At 43.4% G+C, this 20055-nt stretch overlaps 1 protein-coding gene across 2 annotated transcripts in view; it reads left to right on the forward strand.

Annotated features, from left to right (window-relative positions):
• The window catches only part of HERC3 (HECT and RLD domain containing E3 ubiquitin protein ligase 3), a 111837-nt gene that overhangs the window by 41003 nt on the left and 50779 nt on the right, over positions 1-20055 (forward strand). The window contains exons 3-11 of one of the 2 annotated variants that reach the window (XM_084626355.1): positions 688-847; positions 2968-3044; positions 3673-3894; positions 10563-10654; positions 11433-11563; positions 13195-13355; positions 15446-15522; positions 17204-17328; positions 18157-18219. In XM_084626355.1, the coding sequence (XP_084482481.1) occupies positions 688-847; positions 2968-3044; positions 3673-3894; positions 10563-10654; positions 11433-11563; positions 13195-13355; positions 15446-15522; positions 17204-17328; positions 18157-18219 (1108 nt within the window). The remainder of the gene's footprint in view (positions 1-687; positions 848-2967; positions 3045-3672; positions 3895-10562; positions 10655-11432; positions 11564-13194; positions 13356-15445; positions 15523-17203; positions 17329-18156; positions 18220-20055) is intronic. The other variant, XM_084626356.1, reaches the window with a different exon arrangement.

A 20055-nucleotide genomic window follows, 5' to 3' on the forward strand; every position in this document is an offset into this window, starting at 1 on the left:
GCCTGCTAGATCACTCACTGGTTCCTCACAAGAGAGCTGAGTGAGGCAATCTCAGACGGGGACAGTCCAGTTCATGAATAACTCGCTTTATTAGCTCCCTAAATACTTAGCTGCAACATGCCCTGCATCTGTACCTTAATAACACTTGCTTTGATACACATTACTCGCATGCTACATCAGGCTAGACTTTCAAAAATCTCAGCAGCCACAGTCTCGGCCAGACTTTCAAGAGAGCCCGGCGTGTTGAGTACTGAGCTCCCCTGAAAATTGGGCGATATGTGCCACAGTGGAAGCTGCTAGTTCCTGAGCTCTTCTGAAACTCTGTCTTTCTCTGCTGCAGTGTGGGTGTTGGGTTTTTAAAACTACATTGATCACAAATGCAACATGTTTGTGGAAACAGTTCAGGAGAAATACATTAAAGGTTATGAGGTGATCCGATACCATGGGTGATGGGGATGCAGGTAAGCACCATAAACAGAGGTGTAATTCAATTTTTGTTTCATCGTTTGTATTCTAGTTGTGCGTAGCGGGCTTCCCAACCGAGCCCGGGATTTCATTATGCTAGGTCCTGTATAAACACACGTCTTCTTTATACTCAAGTATATGTGGTGTATGTACAGGGCTGTAATGTCCATGCATAAATATGAGAGATACCCTATTGCTTAGTGGGTTTCCTGTCTTCCTCAGAGCAAATTGGAGCATTGGCAGATCAGCACATAGTCCATGTTGCCTGCGGAGAGTCTCACAGTGTGGCACTCAGTGACCAGGGCCAGCTGTTTGCCTGGGGTGCAGGTAGTGATGGACAGCTGGGGATCACGACTACAGAAGATTCTGTGGCAGTACCAAGGTAAAGTTTACAGGAACTAAATGCTAAAGTTTTCACATGCAACGTATAAAGTTAGATCTTCTAGTTCTTCTTCCTGGGCTTGGGTGAATCTTTTCATTAACTTCAATGTGCCCTCCTTGTTTTAAGAGTAATAAAGGGAGGACTTTTCTCCCCATCCGTATTCTGCTTATCAAGTCATCAAGGCACTTTGGGTTTGGTTTTTATTGGAAAAAATCTCAGGTTTTACAAAAGCTATTATTTGGTTTTCACTGATTCTCTACCCCCCCCCCCCCCCCCCCGTGCAATGAATGTTGGTCCTTTCAAGTACATGAAAATACGGATTAAGTTAAGACAATCCAGTCCGTTACATTATTTATGTTAATTATGATTTAGTCTCAGTGTAAATGCAAGACTGTTAAAGGGAGGCAATGTAGTGGAAGATACACATGCACGTGTGTGCTCCAGTACTCATAAAAGAAGGGTCGGAACTCCCTGGACCAGTAGGAGAGATGGCGGCTCAGTAACATGGGCCGCCCAGGGTACTGAGCAACCATCTTGCCTTCTGGGTGAGAAATATTCCTACTTTCTCTATTGCCTTTTTTCTGTCCTCTCATCCTTCCCTAGTGACCCCGATTTTGACCCTGAAAACGGAATTGAATTTTTTTGCACTTATTTTTCACTTGTGTTTTTTAATTTTTGGTAATATACACCAGTCAATTCTTGGGAAATTTTAAACACAATAAAAACTACAAGTGAAGGACCTTGCAAGTCATTCGTTCCTTTTGGTCCAGAGATGAGTTTTTGTTCTGCTGTACAACCCAGTACGTTATACGACGGTATCACAGACGAAATGGACCTCCCACTCTGGTTTCTCAGGAGGAAAAATGGGGCATGAATTAGCAGATACTTTTTTCCCCTGATGATATAATGTTTTAGAACTTTGTGTGAGAAGGGCGGGGGGAGTTGGGATGCAATGAAAATGCTGATTAGCACCCAATCACCCTCTTACTCCCTAAAAATTCTTGTGCTATGGGATCTGTCTTTCAAGATTAGAGAAGTAAACTTGGATGTATGAATGAGCACTGTGATTTTGAAAACCTCATACAATGTTGCCTATTCGCTCATTTCACTTAGTTGAGTTTATGGCACATCACAGTTTAATAAGGAACTATGAAACTGCCCATATCAGCACTGTCGTTAATATTACTCAGAAATCTTTAGATAGCGCTGATGTTTTTAACGTTTGTTTAATCTGATTTGTTCCTATCATTTCAAAGTGTCTTAAAAAGCATAATAAGCTTGGTATCATCTGAAAAATGATGAAAAACATCACCTTAATCCAGCTACCTAGTCCCTGTACGTATTGAGTCAGATCGCCTTACTTTAGGGGCAGATATATGCTTTCTCTGTTACTTGTTCCTGGTAGCCCAGCAGAGCCAATACAGAGATGGACGAGGAACCTTGAAAGCTCTTCTAGGTTGTGCATCATGAGCAAAACGGTTAACGAAGTTCCAGTTTCAGAATCTTGATGATGCATGGTCTGAAGTAATCCAGCTTGGCTCGCAGATGTCAGGTTGACTCTACAGTACTGGCTGCTAGGAAAACATCTCTTGTGACTTGAGCAGAGTTATACAAAAATCATTGAAGCAAAAATGGAAACCCCCTCAGTGCCATTTTCTGAATGTTTCAAAGAAATAACTACATCTTATGAGCCTTAAGCCATTCTCCATGCAAGACCTTAAGCTAGTAAATGGAAAGAAACTGCACGTCCCATTCATTGACACTAGAAAAACACCAGTTGCTTGACAGAGGCTAGCGTTATAGACGCTGTGAACGAGCTGTTCTAAGCAATTTACAAATGATAGAACTCAGCTGTACTGAAAAAGTTTGCTTGGCTCTATTAAAGCTAGTTGAAGTCTGTAGTGTCCAGGGGTGTTTTTAGCCTCTCCACTACTTTGTAACCCAAATGGGTGTGACTATAATCTCCTCAAAATTAGGACTATATATCACAGTAGGGGAAACAGATGTTGCAGGTAAAATATTGGTTTGGGGTTAGAATAAACATGTGTGATGGCAAGATGTGATGAACTCTAATCTCCTTGTGTGTGTGGTTACATTTTAAAAAAACCTTTCCTCTTTAGGTTAATAAAGAAACTGAACCAACAGACGATACTGCAGGTTTCCTGTGGCAATTGGCATTGCCTAGCTCTTGCGGCAGGTACTGTCACATTCAGTCGATGGTGTTAATAATAATAATAATTAATAATATTTGTGTTGTGGTAGTCCTTAGAGGCCATGGGCCCATGGTGCTGTGCTCTGTGTGCTCACATAACAAAGAGACAGCCCTGCCCAAGGGGCTTGCAATCAAAGTAGAAGACTGTAGAAAACCACTGGAGACAAGAAGCGGGTGGAGGGAGCCCAAGGAAATGAGGAGAGAATTCTGGTCAGGCTGTTGTAGGGCAGCTAGAGTTCTTTTTAAGTCTTTGCAGGATTAGAGTCGTTGTGACATTGGGAGAAGCATTCCTGGGTGCTGCTCTTCAGCATATAGAACACGGGCCTTTCTCTATGTGGCAGTGTGTGAGCCAGAGTAGTTTTCCACTCCGTGAATCCACGGTCTGTTTTACCATAATATCTGCTGGATCTCCTAAGTCAGTCACACACTTTATTTATTATTTTACCTGGTAGCTCCAGAGTGCACATTTTTGTCGCCAGTAGCGTATTGGTCACCGCTCCTGCCTTCAGTAGCACTGAAGCCCACAGCACTGTTTCTTATTCAGGCGTAACAGATTTGTTTCCATGTTGGGCAGATTTTACTTACTAACTTCAATTGTCCTTCTTCATTTCAGACGGCCAGTTCTTCACGTGGGGACAGAACAACTATGGCCAGCTGGGCCTGGGTAAAGAATGCCCCTCTCAAACCAGCCCACAGCGCGTCACATCTCTCGATGGGATCCCCTTGGCTCAGGTTGCTGCCGGCGGAGCTCACAGCTTTGCTCTGTCTCTCTCCGGAGCTGTGTTTGGCTGGGGGAGGAACAACTCAGGACAGCTGGGCTTAAGTGATGAGCAAGGTATTGGAACCTTTAACAATGGAGGATGAGCTGATTGCTGATCATGGCTTTGCTTTTTGTAATAATCCTTCATCCTACCAAGTGGCCTATAGGAGAGAGCACGGAAACGTGATTCCTCCCAAAGGGTCCATGAGCCTTTTATACCATCAATGGAAGGAAACTCTGCGGATGTAAATGGGAATTAGCAAGGTCAAAAAGATTGTAGGCAAACATTTCTGGGTGCCTATATTTTGGCACCTAAATCAGTGGTCTGATTGTTTTTGCAGAGGCACTGAGCATATGTAACTCCTGAGGAAGTCAGTGGGCTCCACAGAGGAGCCAAGATCCACCTATGTGGAACAGCCTGCAGGATCAGGGCCCTAAGTTGGTTGAAGCTAGCAGCAAGCAGGTATACAATCTACAATGATTAGCAATAGACATTATCACAGTATTGCAAAACTGTTTATTGGTAGTATGTGGCCAATGACTTTTTTTTTTTTTTTTATGACAGCCGTACTAGCCAAAGCTCGTTGTAGCCTAGTCTCCAAACAGTCTGTAGCATGGATTTAGAATCAGTTTTGGAAAAGCAAATGCCATGTCCATCCTGGCCTGGGACACCTTGCTATTGTTGTTAACACATTTTCAACTTGGTGTATATATCAGAGGGGTTTTTCTGTGGGTGCAAATGAGCCTATCAGCATTCTTTAAACATTTTCTGAGTGGCTTTAACTACTAGATAGGCTATTGATTATGCAATGCGGGTAAGTTAATGATGATTCTGTTTTGCCGTGTTTATAAGTGTGTATATATACAGTACATACTGCCTTTTGTAATATGCTGCATTTTCATAATGTAGATTGCAAAATATTATCGATGCATAATACTTATATATGTTGCAAAATAAAGCCATGAAGTTGCTCCACATTCCACATACATGTAAGTGGAAGTTACAGGTTTTAGCAGCCCACCTAACTAACACAGACATGTATTTTGAAACTTCACAGAAAATGTGCAAAGAATGTTGAAGGTATGACTTGAACCTGCAAAATGCTAAATGTCCACGGTCTCATCAGTGCTGGAGAATTCCTGCAGTGTCTGGGCAGGTCAATCCTCCATTCCATATTATTATTTATTGGCATTGTGGTAGCTCCTAGGAACCCCATGGAGCAGGGTTCCTAGAGAATTCCATTGTGCTAAGCACTATACAGACCCAGAACAAAAAGACAGTTCCTGTCCCAGAGCTTGCCTTCTGTAGCTATTAAGTTTCTCTCTTTCTCTCTCAACAGTAGTGGTGTGTGATTAATGCTTTATATGGTATCTCCTTTATTTTTGTTCTTTTGAGGAATGGCAGAACACATTTTGAAAAGGTGTGGGGGCATTTCATGTGTGTTTTTATAAGAGCTAAAACTTTTCTCTCACATAAGTGACTCATCTAAGGTTTAGCTGTTGTAAATTATTCTTAATGAACATTAACAGCATGATCTATAGGCATTTGCGAGTGTTTCGCAGCACTAAGTATTTAAGTGATTTAATGTTCCATCTCTCTGTAACAATCCACAGAAGTACCGTGCCAGCAAGGTGCCCTAAGCCTTGCATCAGAATGGTGGTCATAGGGTGAACAGGCAAAGCATTATGGTTCTGTTATAATTCAAATAGAAAAAAAAAATCTATAGAATGGCACAGGTCTCCCCTCTCCACCTGTTGGATACGTGGGCTAAAGATTTCAAAAGTAGGTGCCTAAAGTTAAGCTATAAATAGGTGGCCTGATTTTCAAGAGTGCAGAGTATGAAGTTGCTCCCATTGAAGTCCAACAGCTACCGGACATTCATCTTTTCTTAAAATGCTTGGCCATGGTCATCAGTAGCACATGTGACATTGTTTTGTGTGTTTGTTATGGAGAAGACAGACTTCTACATATTGTCTACAAAAAACTTGGAGAGAGAAGCATCCCATTACCTTCTGCAGAGATTAGTCTCTGCAACTAAAGCAATGACTCTTTCTTAAAAGGTGCCAAATCAGGAAAGACAATGCATTTACACACCGTGTCTCCTGAAATACTGGACACTTTCTTTGTGTTCTGCTTGAGATGCCCTGGGCAGGTGGTGTCATGGATGTCTCCCATGTGTCCAAATCCTTCCTTCACAAGGTGACTCTTATCAGGGTTTTGGTAATAAGTTACCATCTAGTGTTTTGGAAGGCGGCATGAGTGTGAAGGTGGACCTAATTAGGATACCTAATCCTCTGAGTCATGCAAATCAATCCACAGGTACAAGGTGAAAAAAGGGGAGTTATTAGCAATTATTTATAATTATGGTTACTAAGACACAAGAACGGCCATACTGGGTCAGACCAGTGGTCCATCTACCCCAGTATGCTGTCTTCTGACAGTAGCCAGTGCCAGATTGAACAGAACAGGGCAATTTTGAGTGATTCATCCCCTGTTTTCCAGTCTCAGCTTCTGACAGTCAAAGGGAGACTTGGAGTATAGGGTTACCTCTTTGACCAACTTACCTAATTCTTTTTTGATCCCAGTTATACTTTTGGCCTTCACAACAGCCCCTGGCAATGCATTCCACGGGTTAACTGTGCTTGTGTGAAGTACTTCTTCCTTTTCTTCGTTTTAAACCTGCTGCCTGTTAATTTCATTAGGTGACCCTTAGTTCTTGTGTGGTGTAAAGAGGTAACTATCACTTCCTTATACACTTTGTCTTCAGACCATTTATGGTGGTATAGACCTCTCTCATATGCCACCTTAATCATCTCTTTTCTAAGCTGAGCAATCCAAGTCTTTTTCATCTCTCTTCATATGGAAGCTGTTCCATACCCCCATTCGTTGTTGTTGCCCTTCTCTAAACCCTTTCCAATTCTAAAATACCTGGTTTGAGATGGAGTGACCAGAACTGCATGCAGTATTCAAGGTGTGGGCATCACATACATTCATATAGTAGCATTATAATATTTTGTGCTTTATTATGTATACCTTTTCTAATGGTTCCTAACCTTCTGTTAGCTTTTTTGACTGCTGCTGCATATTGAGTGGATGATTTCAGAGAACTATCTACAATGACTCCCAAGATCTCTTGCTTGTGTGGTAACAGCTAATTTAGACCCCATCATTTTGTATGTGTAGTTGGGATTACTTTTTCCAATGTGCATTACTTTGCACTTATCAACTTTGAATTTCATTTGCCATTTTGTCACACAGTTTAGTGAGGTCACTTCGTAACTCTTTTCAATGTGCTTTGTATTTAACTACATTGAGTGATTTTATATTTTCTGCAAATTGATCCTTGGGGAGACTCCTCTATTTACCTCTCTCGATTGGGAAAACTGACCGTTTATTCCTTCGCTTTGTTTCTTATCTTTTAACCAGTTATTTGATCCATGAGAGGACCTTCCCTCTCATTCCATGGCTCCTTACTTTGCGTAAGAGCCTTTTGTGAGGGTCCTTGTCAAGGCTTTTTGAAATTCCAGATATACTACGGGATCACTCTTGTCCATGTGCTTGTTGGCAGTCTCAAAGAATTCTAATAGATTGGTGAGGCATGATTTCCCTTTACAAAAGCCATGTTGACTCTTCGCCAACATACTGTGTTTATCTATGTGCCTGATAATTCTGTTCTTTACTATAGTTTCAACCAATTTGCTTGGTACTGAAATTAGATTTACCAGCCGGTATTTGCCAGGATTGCCTCTGGATCTTTTTTTTAATTTAATTAGGCATTACAATAGCGACCTGCAGTCACCTGGTACAGAGGCTGAGTTAAGAAATAGGTTACATACCACAATTAGGAGTTCTGCAATTTCATATCTGAGTTCCTTTAGAACTCTTGGGTGAATACCATCTGGTCTTGGTGACTTATTACTGTTTAATGTATCAATTTGTTCTAAAACCTCCTGTACTGACACCTTAATCTGGGACAGTTCCTTAGATTTGTCACTTAAAAGGAATGGCTTAGATGTGGGGTTCTCTCCCATATCTTCTGCAGTGAAGACTGATACCAAGAAATCATTTAACTTGTCTGCAACAGCCTTGTCTTCCTTGAGTGCTCCTTTAGCACCTTGATTGTCCTGTGGACTTCCTGCTTCTGACGTACTTAAATTTTTTTTTTTTTGCTGTTAGCTTTTGTATCCTTAGCTCAGCAAATTCTTTCTTGGCCTGCCTTGACTTGCCAGAGTTTATACTCCTTTCTATTTTCCTCACTAGGATTTGACTTCCAATTTTTAAAGAATGCCTTTTACCTCGAACCTCCTCTTTTACTCGAGTGTTTAGCCATGATGGCATTTTTTTGGTTCTCTTACTGTTTATATTTATTTGGTGTATACATTTAATTTGTACCTCATGATGTTTTTAAACAGTGTCCGTGCAGTTTTCAGGCATTTCACCCTTTTGACCGACTGTTCCTTTTAATTTCCAATTAAGTAGCTTCTTCATTTTTGTGTAGTTTCCCTTTTTGAAGCTAAAAGCTACCGTGGTATGGGTTAATTTGGTATTTTTCTCCCTGCAAGGATGTTAAAATTATTATATTATGATTGCTTTTACCAAGTGGTTCAGCTATATTCACCTCTTGGACCAGCTCTTGTGCGCCACTAAATCAGGAATTGCCTCTCCCTTTATGGGTTCCAGGAAACAGTCATTTGTGGTGTCTACAAATTCTATCTCTGCATCTCTTCCTGAGGTGACATGTTCCCAGTCAATATGGGGATATTGAAATCAACCATTTTATTATGTTTTCTGCCTTTGCAGTCACTGTCACCATCCTGGTCAGGGGGTCAGTAGTATATTTCTACTGCTATGCTCTTATTGTTCGAGCATGGAATTTCTATCCATAGAGATTCTATGGTATGGATTGATTAATTTAAGATTTTTACTTTGACTCTCTGCTTTCTTTCACATATAGTGCCACTCCCCCACCAGAGCTGCCTACTCTGTCATTCCTGTATGTTTTGTACCCTGGTATTATCGTGTTCTATTGATACGGCTCCGTGCTGGTCACAGAGGTCACGGAAGTCATGGATACCCTGACTTTTCACTACCTCCGTGACTTCAGCGGGGGCCAGTGTGGCTGACTCCAAGGCCACCCAAGCAGCTGGCTCTGGGGCCAGATGCTCAGGTGGTCCCAGGGTGGCCATACCAGCCCCTGCTAGAGCAGCTCTGCAGCCAGCCGCTCTGGTAGCCTTGCAGTCAGCCACACTGGCTGCTGCTGGAGTGGCCCAGGGGCCAGCCTCACCGGCCACTGCTCAAGCGGCCCCAGGCAGCTACCCCTGGGGACTGCACGAGCAGCAGCCAGTGTGGCTGACCCCGGGGACCACCTGAGGAGTGGTCTCTGGGTGGCCAGTGTAGCGGCTGCCAGTGGTGGTCCCTAAGCAGCTGGAATTGCCGCTTCCCTAGGTGGCCCCTGGTAGTGGTGCCCGGTGCAGTCGCTGCCGGCGGCCCTAAGTGGTGGTCCCCAGGTGGCTGGTGCAGTTGCTGCTGGCAGCCCCCAGCGGCTGTTCCCAGGCAGCCGGAGTAGCCGCTTCCCCGGGTGGCCCCTGGCAGAGGTGCCCAGGTGGCCGGTGCAGCTGCTGCTGGCTGCTCCCAGCAACGGGTGCCGCAGCTGGCCCCAGCCTCCCCCATCAGCAGCCTCCCAGGGTGACCTCCCCTTCCATCAGAGGCCCCCCCCGCCCCGCCCAGCTTTCTCCCCAACAGCAGCCCCTCCAGATGCCCCCACCCCAGCTCTGGCCCCGGCACCCCCCAGCAGCAACCCCATTAAGATTTAGTCAGGGATATTTTTAGTAAAAGTCATGGACAGGTCACGGGCCCGTGAATTTTCTTGTATTGCCTGTGACCTGTCCATGACTTTTACTAAAAATACCCGTGACTAAATCTTAGCCTTACCTATAGATTATCCTCATTCCATCAAGTTTCTGGGCTGCCTATTATGTCACTATCCTCATTTAAAGCCAGACACTCTAGTTTTACCCTCTTAGTATTTAGACTTCTAGTAACCATCTTGAAAGAACAAAGATTAAAACCAGGGCCACTATCAAATAAAACAAGCAACAATGTATTGGTAGATGGGAAATTGTTACACATGAAAATGCAGTCTTAAAAAAAGTCCACTGACCACATTTGAACTGATTTCAGGTACTCTGGCCATCCCAGTAGATATCTTTCTTTTTTATCCTTTCACCCTTGTCGGATATTCTCTCCAGGTGAGTCATTTCTTTGTCGCTCCCCGGGGGGTTGTCTTTGTCCAGCATCTCTTCTTCTCCAGCTAGAGGTGGACTGAAACACTCCATCTAATTCCCTGACTCTCTGCCTCTGCCAGTTTGGATGCCAAAGTATCCCTGAGTGTGACTTCGCAAGTTTCTCTTGTATCCCCTGCAGCGTTATCCTTGAGAATGTCCTCGGTCTGCAGAACTTAACTCTGTCGCACGTGGTCTTCTGGCAATACGTTACCTAGCTGGCTCACCTGCTGACTATGGCTGGATCCTGCTGTGGCCCCTCTTAAACTTTGGAGATGGAAAATGCTATTTAAGCACTTAAGAGTCTGATATTTTTTGGAGTTGCTCAGTACCTGCAGCTCCTGCTAATGTCAGAGTTGTGGGTGCTCGCCGCCTCTGAAAATCAGGCTACTAGAGTTTTTCAGATACTTCAGCACCTTGTTGATGAGTTGCTTCTTTTGCTCCCATTGTCTCTAATGCAGACCGAGAATCCCCTTGCCATGTGAAGCTCTTACGGACTCAGAAGGTCGTCTACATCAGCTGTGGAGAGGAACATACAGCAGTCCTGACAAAGGTAAAGGCACCAATCCAGGAATTCCTTACTAGCTTCTTACTTCCTGGGTTTGCTTAGTTTAGCTTTCTGGGTGATAGAAGGAAAGAACTTTGTGGCTTTTAGCACCTCTCTTCTCTCTCTCCTGGCCCCAGCGTGATTGTCTTTAAGTGTGAAATCTTGTTTTACTTTAAGATTCATCACCAAACCACCCTCCCTCTACTCTTCTGTAGTGGAGATGTTAACATTTGTTGGTTTGGATTTGAATTGAATTATTTTTTTTATATTCGCCCCCCACCCCCTGTACCTTGGCAAGACATCAAAAACACAGTGCATAACAATACAATTCGAACCTGAGCAAATCAGTGGCAGAGCCCACAAAAATACAGCAGCTCATTAGCAAATATCACAGCCTTCTGCCTCCGGTCTCCTCAAAGGGAGTGGACTCCAAAGTTATGGGGCAGCAAAGATGCTGATCCAGGAGTGGGGGAAGCTGTCTTAGTCATTTGTGCTATTTGACCATCTGAAAGTAGCTGGGATTGTTAACAGATGTGAAGGATCAGCGTGTGTGGCATAGAAGTACTTAGAGAGAGTTCCAGCAGTTGAGTTGACCATTTTAGTTTTTATAAATGCTTCCCTGGACATTGCACTGTCAGGAATTGTGAAAGCTGCCTTTTCATATACCTCCATACCTAGCACAGTCTCTCTTTAAGCTGGGGAATGGTTGTGAAACAAGACGGAGATATCGGCTACTGGGAAATGGCTCAGTAAATGGTGCATGGGCTGTCTGATTTGCTAACAGAGTGGAGGCGTGTTCACATTTGGTGCGGGTTCCTGTGGGCAGCTTGGCCACGATTCCATGAATGATGAGGTTAACCCCCGGAGGGTTCTGGAGCTGATGGGCACCGAAGTGTCCCAGATCGCTTGTGGCAGGTGAGTGCTTGTGTGGAATGGACAACTCCATCTTGTGGAGGATAGCCCAGATGACAGCCCTTGTATTTTTTCAGGTGCAGATAGAGGGGTTAGATAACTCTCTGCTTGTAGATCACACTTACAGGTCACTAGGTTATAGCCTCTTGTATGTCTGAATTTTAATGTTCTCTGTAAATGAGATTGTCTCTGATTTCAGCTGTTAATTATGCTATGGCCTAGTGCTGTGTAAGATCCCCCTATACAAAAAAAAATCCAACTGGATCCTAAAGTGTTATTACCATTATACGAGTCACTGGTGAGACCCCCATCTAGAATACTGTGTGTAACCCTGGTCTTCCATGTTTAATAAAGAGGAATTCAAACTGGAACCGGTGCAGAGAAGGGCTACTAGGATGATGAGAAGAACAGAGAACCTACCTTATGAGAGGAGACTTAAGGAGGTTGGCTTGTTTAGCCTAAAAACCAAGGCTGAGGGGGGATATGATTGCAGTTTATAAAAACATCAGGGGGGTAAACACCAGGAAAATAGAGGAGTTATTTAAGGGCCAATATTGGCAAAAGAACAAATGGATATAAACTGGCCATCAATATGTTTAGGCTTGGCATAGGATGAAGGTTTCTAGCCATCAGAAGAGTGAAGGTCTGGAACAGCCTTCCAAGGGGAGCAGTAGAGGCAAAAAACCTAACTGGCTTTAAGACTGAGCTTGATGAGTTTATGGAAGGAATGGTGAAATGAGATCACCTGCAGTGGCAGTGACCCATCCGCCAATGGCCAGAGATGGGACACTAGAAGGGGAGGGCTCTGAGTTACTACAGAGAATTCTTTCCCAGGTGTCTGGCTGGTGGGTCTTGCCCACATGCTCAGGATTTAACTGATCGCCATATTTGGGGTCAGGAAGGAATTTTCGCCAGGTCAGATTGGCAGAGACCTTGTGGTTTTTCACCTTCCTCTGCAGCGTGGGGCATGGGTCACTTGCTGGTTTGAACCAGAGTACATGGTGAATTCTCTGTAACTTGAAGTCTTTAAATCAAGATTTGAGGACTTCAGTAGCTCAGCCAGAAATTATGGCCCTATTGAGGAGAGGGTTGGTGGGGTTGGGTGGCCTGCAATGTTCAGGTCGGACTAGATGATCACGATGGTCCCATCTGGCCTGAAAGTCTGAGTCTGTAGCTGCAGTCTCCTCACCCTAATTATTTCCAACCTCGCTCACAGCAAGAGAGTAAGTTAGTAATGCTACATTCTGTAGTAGCCTTGTGATGTGGACAGACCTTTGCAAATGACTAGGCCAACACCAGCAAACTCATTACATTTGAGGGATGAACCCAAGTGTGTTTAGGAGAAAGGTTGAGTGTGTTTTCACACTGTGCTATGCATAGAGCTCCAGTTGTGTCCCAACTGTCTTAGGTATCCACATCCCTCACGTTAGCATAGGGGATTCTATCGCACTTTATCATGGCTGAATGCTCCTGTTTTGGTGCAAATCATCAATCTGCTGTTGATGTAAATGGAGCTGTGCTGATTTACTCCAGCTGAGGTGCTGGCCCATAGTTTTCCTGGCTAGTTTTTAGTCTGCTTTTGAAAAAAACATTATTTAAACTTGGCACAAACACTGTAACTGTCTTCATTGCAGACAGCACACTCTAGCCCTTGTGCCTTCTTCAGGACTGATCTATGCATTCGGCTGCGGAACAAAAGGCCAGCTGGGAACTGGACACATATGCAATGTTAAATGCCCATCTCCAGTAAAAGGTCACTGGGTGGCTCACAATGGGCAGCTCTCAGGTAGAGCTGGTAAGTGTTCTGTTTCTGTGTGTGATACGGAGTAGCATATCAAAGAGACAAGCACAGTGTGAAATGAGCTAAAGACATTTTGCATTTGACTTAGGCCTGGTCTACACTGAGGGGAGAGATCGAGCTAAGTTGCGCAACTTCAGCTACATGAATAACGTAGCTGAAGTCAACGTACTTAGATCTACTTACCGCGGTGTCTTCACTGCGGTAGGTTGACCGCTGACGCTCCCCCGTCGACTCCACCTACGCTTCTCGCTCCGGTGGAGTACTGGAGTCGAGGGGAGAGCGCTCGGCAGTCGATTTATCGCATTTTCACTAGACGCGATAAATCGACCCCTGCTGGATCGATCGTTCCAGAGGTAAGTGTAGACATGCCCTTAGAGTGGAACTGCAAACAACAAAAAAACATAACTGGGAGGAGCCCTGGGAATTCTCATTTTCTGCCTGGCAGTGCTGAGCCCAAGACTGGGCCACTGGTCCAGTCTGAAATACTGATGAGTCGTTCAGTGGCTGACTGCTGGGAAACCATCCCATCATAATTAGGGAATGAGGACTTTTCTCTCCATAGACATCATACTGGCTTTCTTTATAACGATGTTACAAAATAATTGACAGCTTTTATTTTAAAATTCAAAAGTAGGTGTAGTTTTAGTTGGTAAAACATAGGGTGGGGATTGATCTTTATCATTGTAAGCCTGATCCAAAACTCACTGAAGTCAGTGGAAAGGTTCCCACTGATTTCAATGGCCTTTGGGTCAATCTCCTAGTTCATAAATTTGGCCAAGCGTGCTCCTCTGTTGGAACTAATCTCCTGTTCATCTGAATGGGGTGATGTCATCCAAATGGTCACAAGTGAACTTTGAAGTCAGCTCATAACATTTGAATCTGTACAAGAGCAGCTGGATGTAATTTCAGATTTGATTTCTAAAAATCAAGGTATAAAATCTTTTCCTAACTAAAATGGACCCTGCCCTCTCCCATCTCAGAATACTTACAAGGAGAGTTTATATTCCCCTCATTGCTAGCATTAAAGTAATACCAGGTTTTCTTTATCCCAATTAATATTTCTGGTTTTCAGCTGTTTGTATCAGGATTTTATTTAAATAGAGGCCATCAACTTGAAAATCACATTTCTGTCTGAAAACGACCTACTAAAGCTGCAAATAACATGTAGGATTACAAAAACTGAAAAAAGAAGTTAACACAGTTGTATTTTTTCCTCTGTTTTAAAGCTTAATTACTCTGTCCATTAAACAGCACTTTGTGTATAGTCAGTTTTACTGGTTTGCCTTGTATAGTCAGTTTTTGTAAATATTATAAATATTAGCAAGGGAGCAGAAAAAATATTAAACATTTTTTAAGGACTTTAAAAAATGAACCAATTAAAAAAATTTCAGGTCTCACTGTTTAAAGAGAGCCCTTTACTTGATAAATAGGAGATTCTCATAAATGTGAAAATCAAACAAAGTTTGAGACAGTAGTCACAGCTTTGGCTAAGACAACTAGTTATTAAATACCAATATCAGTCTTGTCAGAATTAGTTAGCCAGTTCTAGCAAACAGGGCCAAACACCTTGGAATGCATACGTTGTGTCACTCATATGCTGATCCTGCACCATTCAGATCGGAGAGTTTTAATCATTGCCTTCAGTGGCAAAAGATACAAAAATATAGGCCCTGATCCTGCAATAGGCTCTGTGCAGGTGATAGGGACCACCTGTCTGATTCAAGTTGTAGGATCTGGGCCTATGTTCCTAAATAACCCCCCTCCCCCAGGTTGTTGGGATGGTCAATTGCATTTAATTGTGACTAATTGCAAATAGATGAGATTTGTAAAGAGTCTCTCTTGCCCTATTCTGCAGTCATGATGTTTCTTTTGTGATACGAAAGTGGAGTTTTTATGCCCCCTTCTATTTTAAAGGCCCAAGCCCTGAGCATCTGCTAACAAGGCGATGAATACTTTACGCTCCCATTGACCTCAGTCGGAGTTGAGGGTGCGGAGGGCCTTAGGCAATATAGGTCCATAGTTGAAAGAAGTAGGAAACTTGTGTTGATCAATCTGTAACACGATTGTATCTCTTTCTTCAATAGATGCCTTTAAATATCACATTGTTAAACACATCTTCTGTGGAGGAGACCGGACATTTGTACTTTGCTCCAAATCTGAGGTAAGCAAAGAATGCTTGCTCTTTTCTCTACAAGAGAGTGTGTGTAGGGGTGGGGAGAGTGTCTCTTCTTACTTTGCAAAAAGAAAAGGAGTACTTGTGGCACCTTAGAGACTAACCAATTTATTTGAGCATGAGCTTTCGTGAGCTACAGCTCACTTCATCCGATGAATGAATGTTCACTCCATCACTCTGTTGCCAGTGGCCCTGCGTTGTCACCTTCTGCTGCCACCTGCCACTGTGACCTCTGTGAGTTGGTCTCTTGAGGTTCCACCCAGCTCTCAGAGATTTCAGCTGAGCTCTCAGTGTGGGAACCTCGCTGCTAGTGCAGACTGGGCCGTGTCTTCCACAGGAACGCTGTCCCACAGCAGGTCTAAGCACTTAGACCTGATTCTCAGTGATTTCAGCTGTAGTGATCACTTAACAGAACAAAAGACTATCTATGGAGCCTAATCAGCTCTGTCTTTAAACAGTGGAGCGGGCTAGGTCAAATAGTACTTGTCACTCAGGCAGACCATCAAGCAAAACACCTTTCCCCCCCCCCCTCTCTCTATGCCCTCAATTAGCACAGGCTAAGTACAGTTCTACTGCCCTTTACTCATACAATAAAAATAACATTTCATTACTCTCCTCCCCCCCCCCATTCAAGTGATTTATAACCCAGTCCCAGCCAAAATCTATCACTTGGGCAACACAGCTCTGTTGGCTGGATACCTAGGTAGATTAGGTATGAATGTAAATACAATCTGGTCGTGAAGCCTTTCCCTCCAGCCCCCAGCTCATCACTAGCTGTCAGGGAGAGCTCATTTAGACTTCGCTTACACATCATGGTCTGAAATTATTAGGTTGGCCAACATCACCGACATGAATGCATTGACATTGTCATAAAAAACAACAACTGCATAAGGAAGCTAGTCTGTGTTCATGCTTTTCAAATCTATTATACTTTTTCAGATACACGTATTTTATCATATACTTTATATGCTTTTAAAGTGTATATTAATGTTTCAGTTTCAATTCAAATTTCCAAACAATCACTAAATTGTCAACACTGCATGTAACTAGTTCATAAAACTGGGGCGGAAATTCGGGGGGGTGTAGGGAAATCCCTGCCTCTGAGGTCCCTTCCAACCCTGATATTCTATGATTAACAGCAGTGAAAACTCTAAAAGAGGGATATTTTTCAGTTGTAGAACAGGGGTCCCTGTTGTGTGGTTTCTGAGCATGATGATGATCTGCCAACATAAGCTCATGATGGAGTTTTGTGACCACTGAATTGAGAGATCTACAGTGGTGATAGGCAGGGGATAGGGAGGCGTTAGGTGACCTTTTTTCCCCCCTCATTTCCTCAGAGATGGGTGCCTTAAAGTGACAAGCATCCTTTGTGAGCTATATAAATCACATAGTCACTGTTATAAAACCAGCCCCTTGAGCCCACCCAATCTATACTTGTCAGTGGTGGCTTTGAAATGGCCTTTGGCACTGTGTAAGAAATCAAATTCTCAATTTTTTTTCTTTTACCTCTTTCCCTTTTTAATTTTGTTTGGGAGTATCTTCTCCTTCGGAGGTGGGGGAGAGATGCCTTTGGGATGGTAAACGATGTGACATCCCTATTATCAACCCACCCCAAAGAAATGTGTTATGTGTCTTCTCCTTAAATACTGAGATCTGTATCTTCTCACAGAATTCCTTGCCTGCTGACGATTTCCGGACCATAAATCAATTATGCTACACTTGTTTAATAAATGATGAAACTATAGCCGTTTGGAAACAAAAGCTGTTAGAACGGAACAACTCTAATTCGGTCAAGTAGGTGTTATTGTATAAGCCACCCTTTTTTTTTTTTTTTTTTTTTTTTTACAAGCTTTTCTTTAATTGTTTTGTTGGCATCTGTGCTTTAGAATTTAGCAGCATTTTCTAGTTTGGGTCTCGCTCATATCACAGGGAAAGGCCAGTAGGTGAGAATTCAGCTTTTCGGAAACTGTTCAGATGCAACCCTTTTAAAAAGGTACGTATTTAGGTACATTTCACTACTCATGGTCCACTCTGATTATTGCACAAAGTTTGCTTTGAAAGTGGTAGAGAAATCTAAGGGCCGAACACACACACACAAACTCTCTCTCTCTCTCTCTCTCTCTCTGTTTGAACTTCAGCACCAATTTACAATTTATATCAGGAATCCCAGGTCAGATCTTCCTAACAAAACCAGGAAGATGTGTCAGAGCTTTCTCAGACCCTAAGTGAAGGATGGGGGCATTGGATTCGAAAGAAATAATCTTTTAACACAAGAGTGGAGCTCACAGAAAGAAGCAAGGAATTTTCAACAGTCTGATTTAAAACATCCCTTCCCTCTCCAATGTGGGCGGCCTAGGGAAAGCATTGTCAGTGAAAGGAAGTAGTGCCAGCCCATCTCTGCCAAAAAACTTGTCATGGGACGTTGAGGAAGTCGCTTAACCCCTGTGCCCTGCAGTCTCCCCACTTATAATACAGGGGTGGTTATGGTAATACTTTTGCATGCAAGGGATAGAAGGGAGACCACTCGACTTGTTGGTACAAGAGCAAATGAGATCTGCAGAAGTGTAGCATGACATCTGTTCAGACTAGCACCCCTCTTTCCTTTTGTCTTCCCCCTCCAAGCAGTGAAGTTGTGCAGATCTTGTCGTCGTCTGCCTGTTGGAATGGAAGCTTCCTGGAGAAGAAGTAAGTAGCCAAATGGGGTCAAGAATCATGACTTTCTTGTGCTTGCTGTCCTGTAGAGACAAGATGGGAGTCACCTACTTTATTCACTGCTGCAGTGGGCCGTGAGACAAAAGAACTTGTGATCAGGCAGAGAATGATGGGATGGAGAGGGATGACTGGATAGATGTAGTGAAGAGGTTTAGGGGCAGATTCGTGACTTGCTGGTAAAGGAAGATGAATTGCTTAAAAAAAAGACTTGTGAGTTTGTTGTTAGTCAGTGTGTCTGTTTCTATTGAGGGATCAGAGTGAAGCTCACCAGACTTGAATTGCTTTATTAAATGTTGCTTAAACGACTTAAAGACATTGGGGTGGCCCTGTGGGTAGTTATGATTATTTTTTTATCTGAGGAAATAGTCATCAAAACAATATACTCTAAAGGAGAGAGTTGGAGTATTTGGGTAAAGTGAAGTGAAAATGACAGTAGGTATATGAGCTGGGTGAGACTGCCATTTACAGTGCAATAACACAGAGAAGGTTTGGGGATGATAGCAAACTAGGCCCAAGCTCACAACATGTCACTATTGGGAAATACGTGCTCTTGCGGTGGAACTGCTTGAGTACAGGTGCGGCCCGAGGCAGTAATTCCAATTTGGTGATGTCATCCTTGGAAAGTTTTGAGCTGCTTGTTTTTACCCAAGTGACCTATAGAAAGTGAGATAATTCGAAGGAAGGTGACCAAGATGGGTAAAGGATTAGAGAGCGTGACCAGTGGGAGGAGGCTACAGGAAGTGAATATGCACAGCTCAGTGGAAAGACCAGGGTGGGTTGGGAAGGGTTTGGGTTGTGACTACTGAGTCTAAAAATTGTTGGGAGGTGATAGAATAAAATGAGGTTGAGGAGTTTTTTTATGGGGACCTGATGAGTCATGGCCTGCAATTAGGTGAAGGAAGACTTGTTAAACTGGGCAGACTTTTCCAAGAGCAGCTCAGACAGGAAAGAAAAACACCGTTTGTTCTTCCCATCTTCCAGTGGTGTGAAGCCTTCAGCTCAGACCCTCTGAGAAGGCAACACACAGTCATTTCAGGGGTATTTGGGTGTAAATTCAGTTTTTATTTAAAATATTCTATTTTTTTTTAACTTTAAATGCTTCTATTTACTAACCCTAGAACCTCATTTGAATGGGGAAGATAAGCGGGGTGCAGGTGAGAGCATCTAGCATTGTTCAGGCCTAAGGCTGGCTAGTTCCCACAGTGCTCTGGGGAAATACTTGGTGCTGGTGCTTGGGATCTGTGGAGTTGTGGAAATTGCCTTTTAACTGCCATCTGCAAGTTGTACAGGCTTTTTTACCTGCGTAGAGTTGTGCTGTAGGCATCTGATACAAACCGTTAAACCTGTGCCAGATGCAGGGTCAGATCACTTACTAAGTGCATTGCATGAAGCTCCAGGGCCTAGTCAAACGGTTAGACTGCTTGTCCTCTGCAAGCTTGACGTCTGTCTCTTCAACTTCGGCAATTCCAAGTGAGATGCAGCCTTTTGCATTCAAAGATGTCTGTCAGGCTGAAAAAGAAAAGGATTTGTGGCTTGATCCAACACCAGCTGAAGGCCATGGAAAGACTCCTCTTAACTGTATTGGGGGTTAGATTGGGTCCATGATTAGTTGGAGGGCTAGAAGATTTTAGGGTGAGGTGGTCAGAGGACGGTAAGAGAGTTAGCCCATTGGAATTGGGGGTTTAGCTCGCTTAGGCTACTTTGAAAAGCCCAGCCTCATCTCCTTTGAAAACCATTCCATGTTCTACTGTGTGGCCCTAATCACAGTCAACATCTTTGTCTGCCCTCTCCTGAAAAAAAACAAAACAA

Source organism: Lepidochelys olivacea (assembly GCF_965140295.1).
Source record: "Lepidochelys olivacea isolate rLepOli2 genome assembly, chromosome: 4".
NCBI lineage: Eukaryota > Metazoa > Chordata > Testudines > Cheloniidae > Lepidochelys > Lepidochelys olivacea.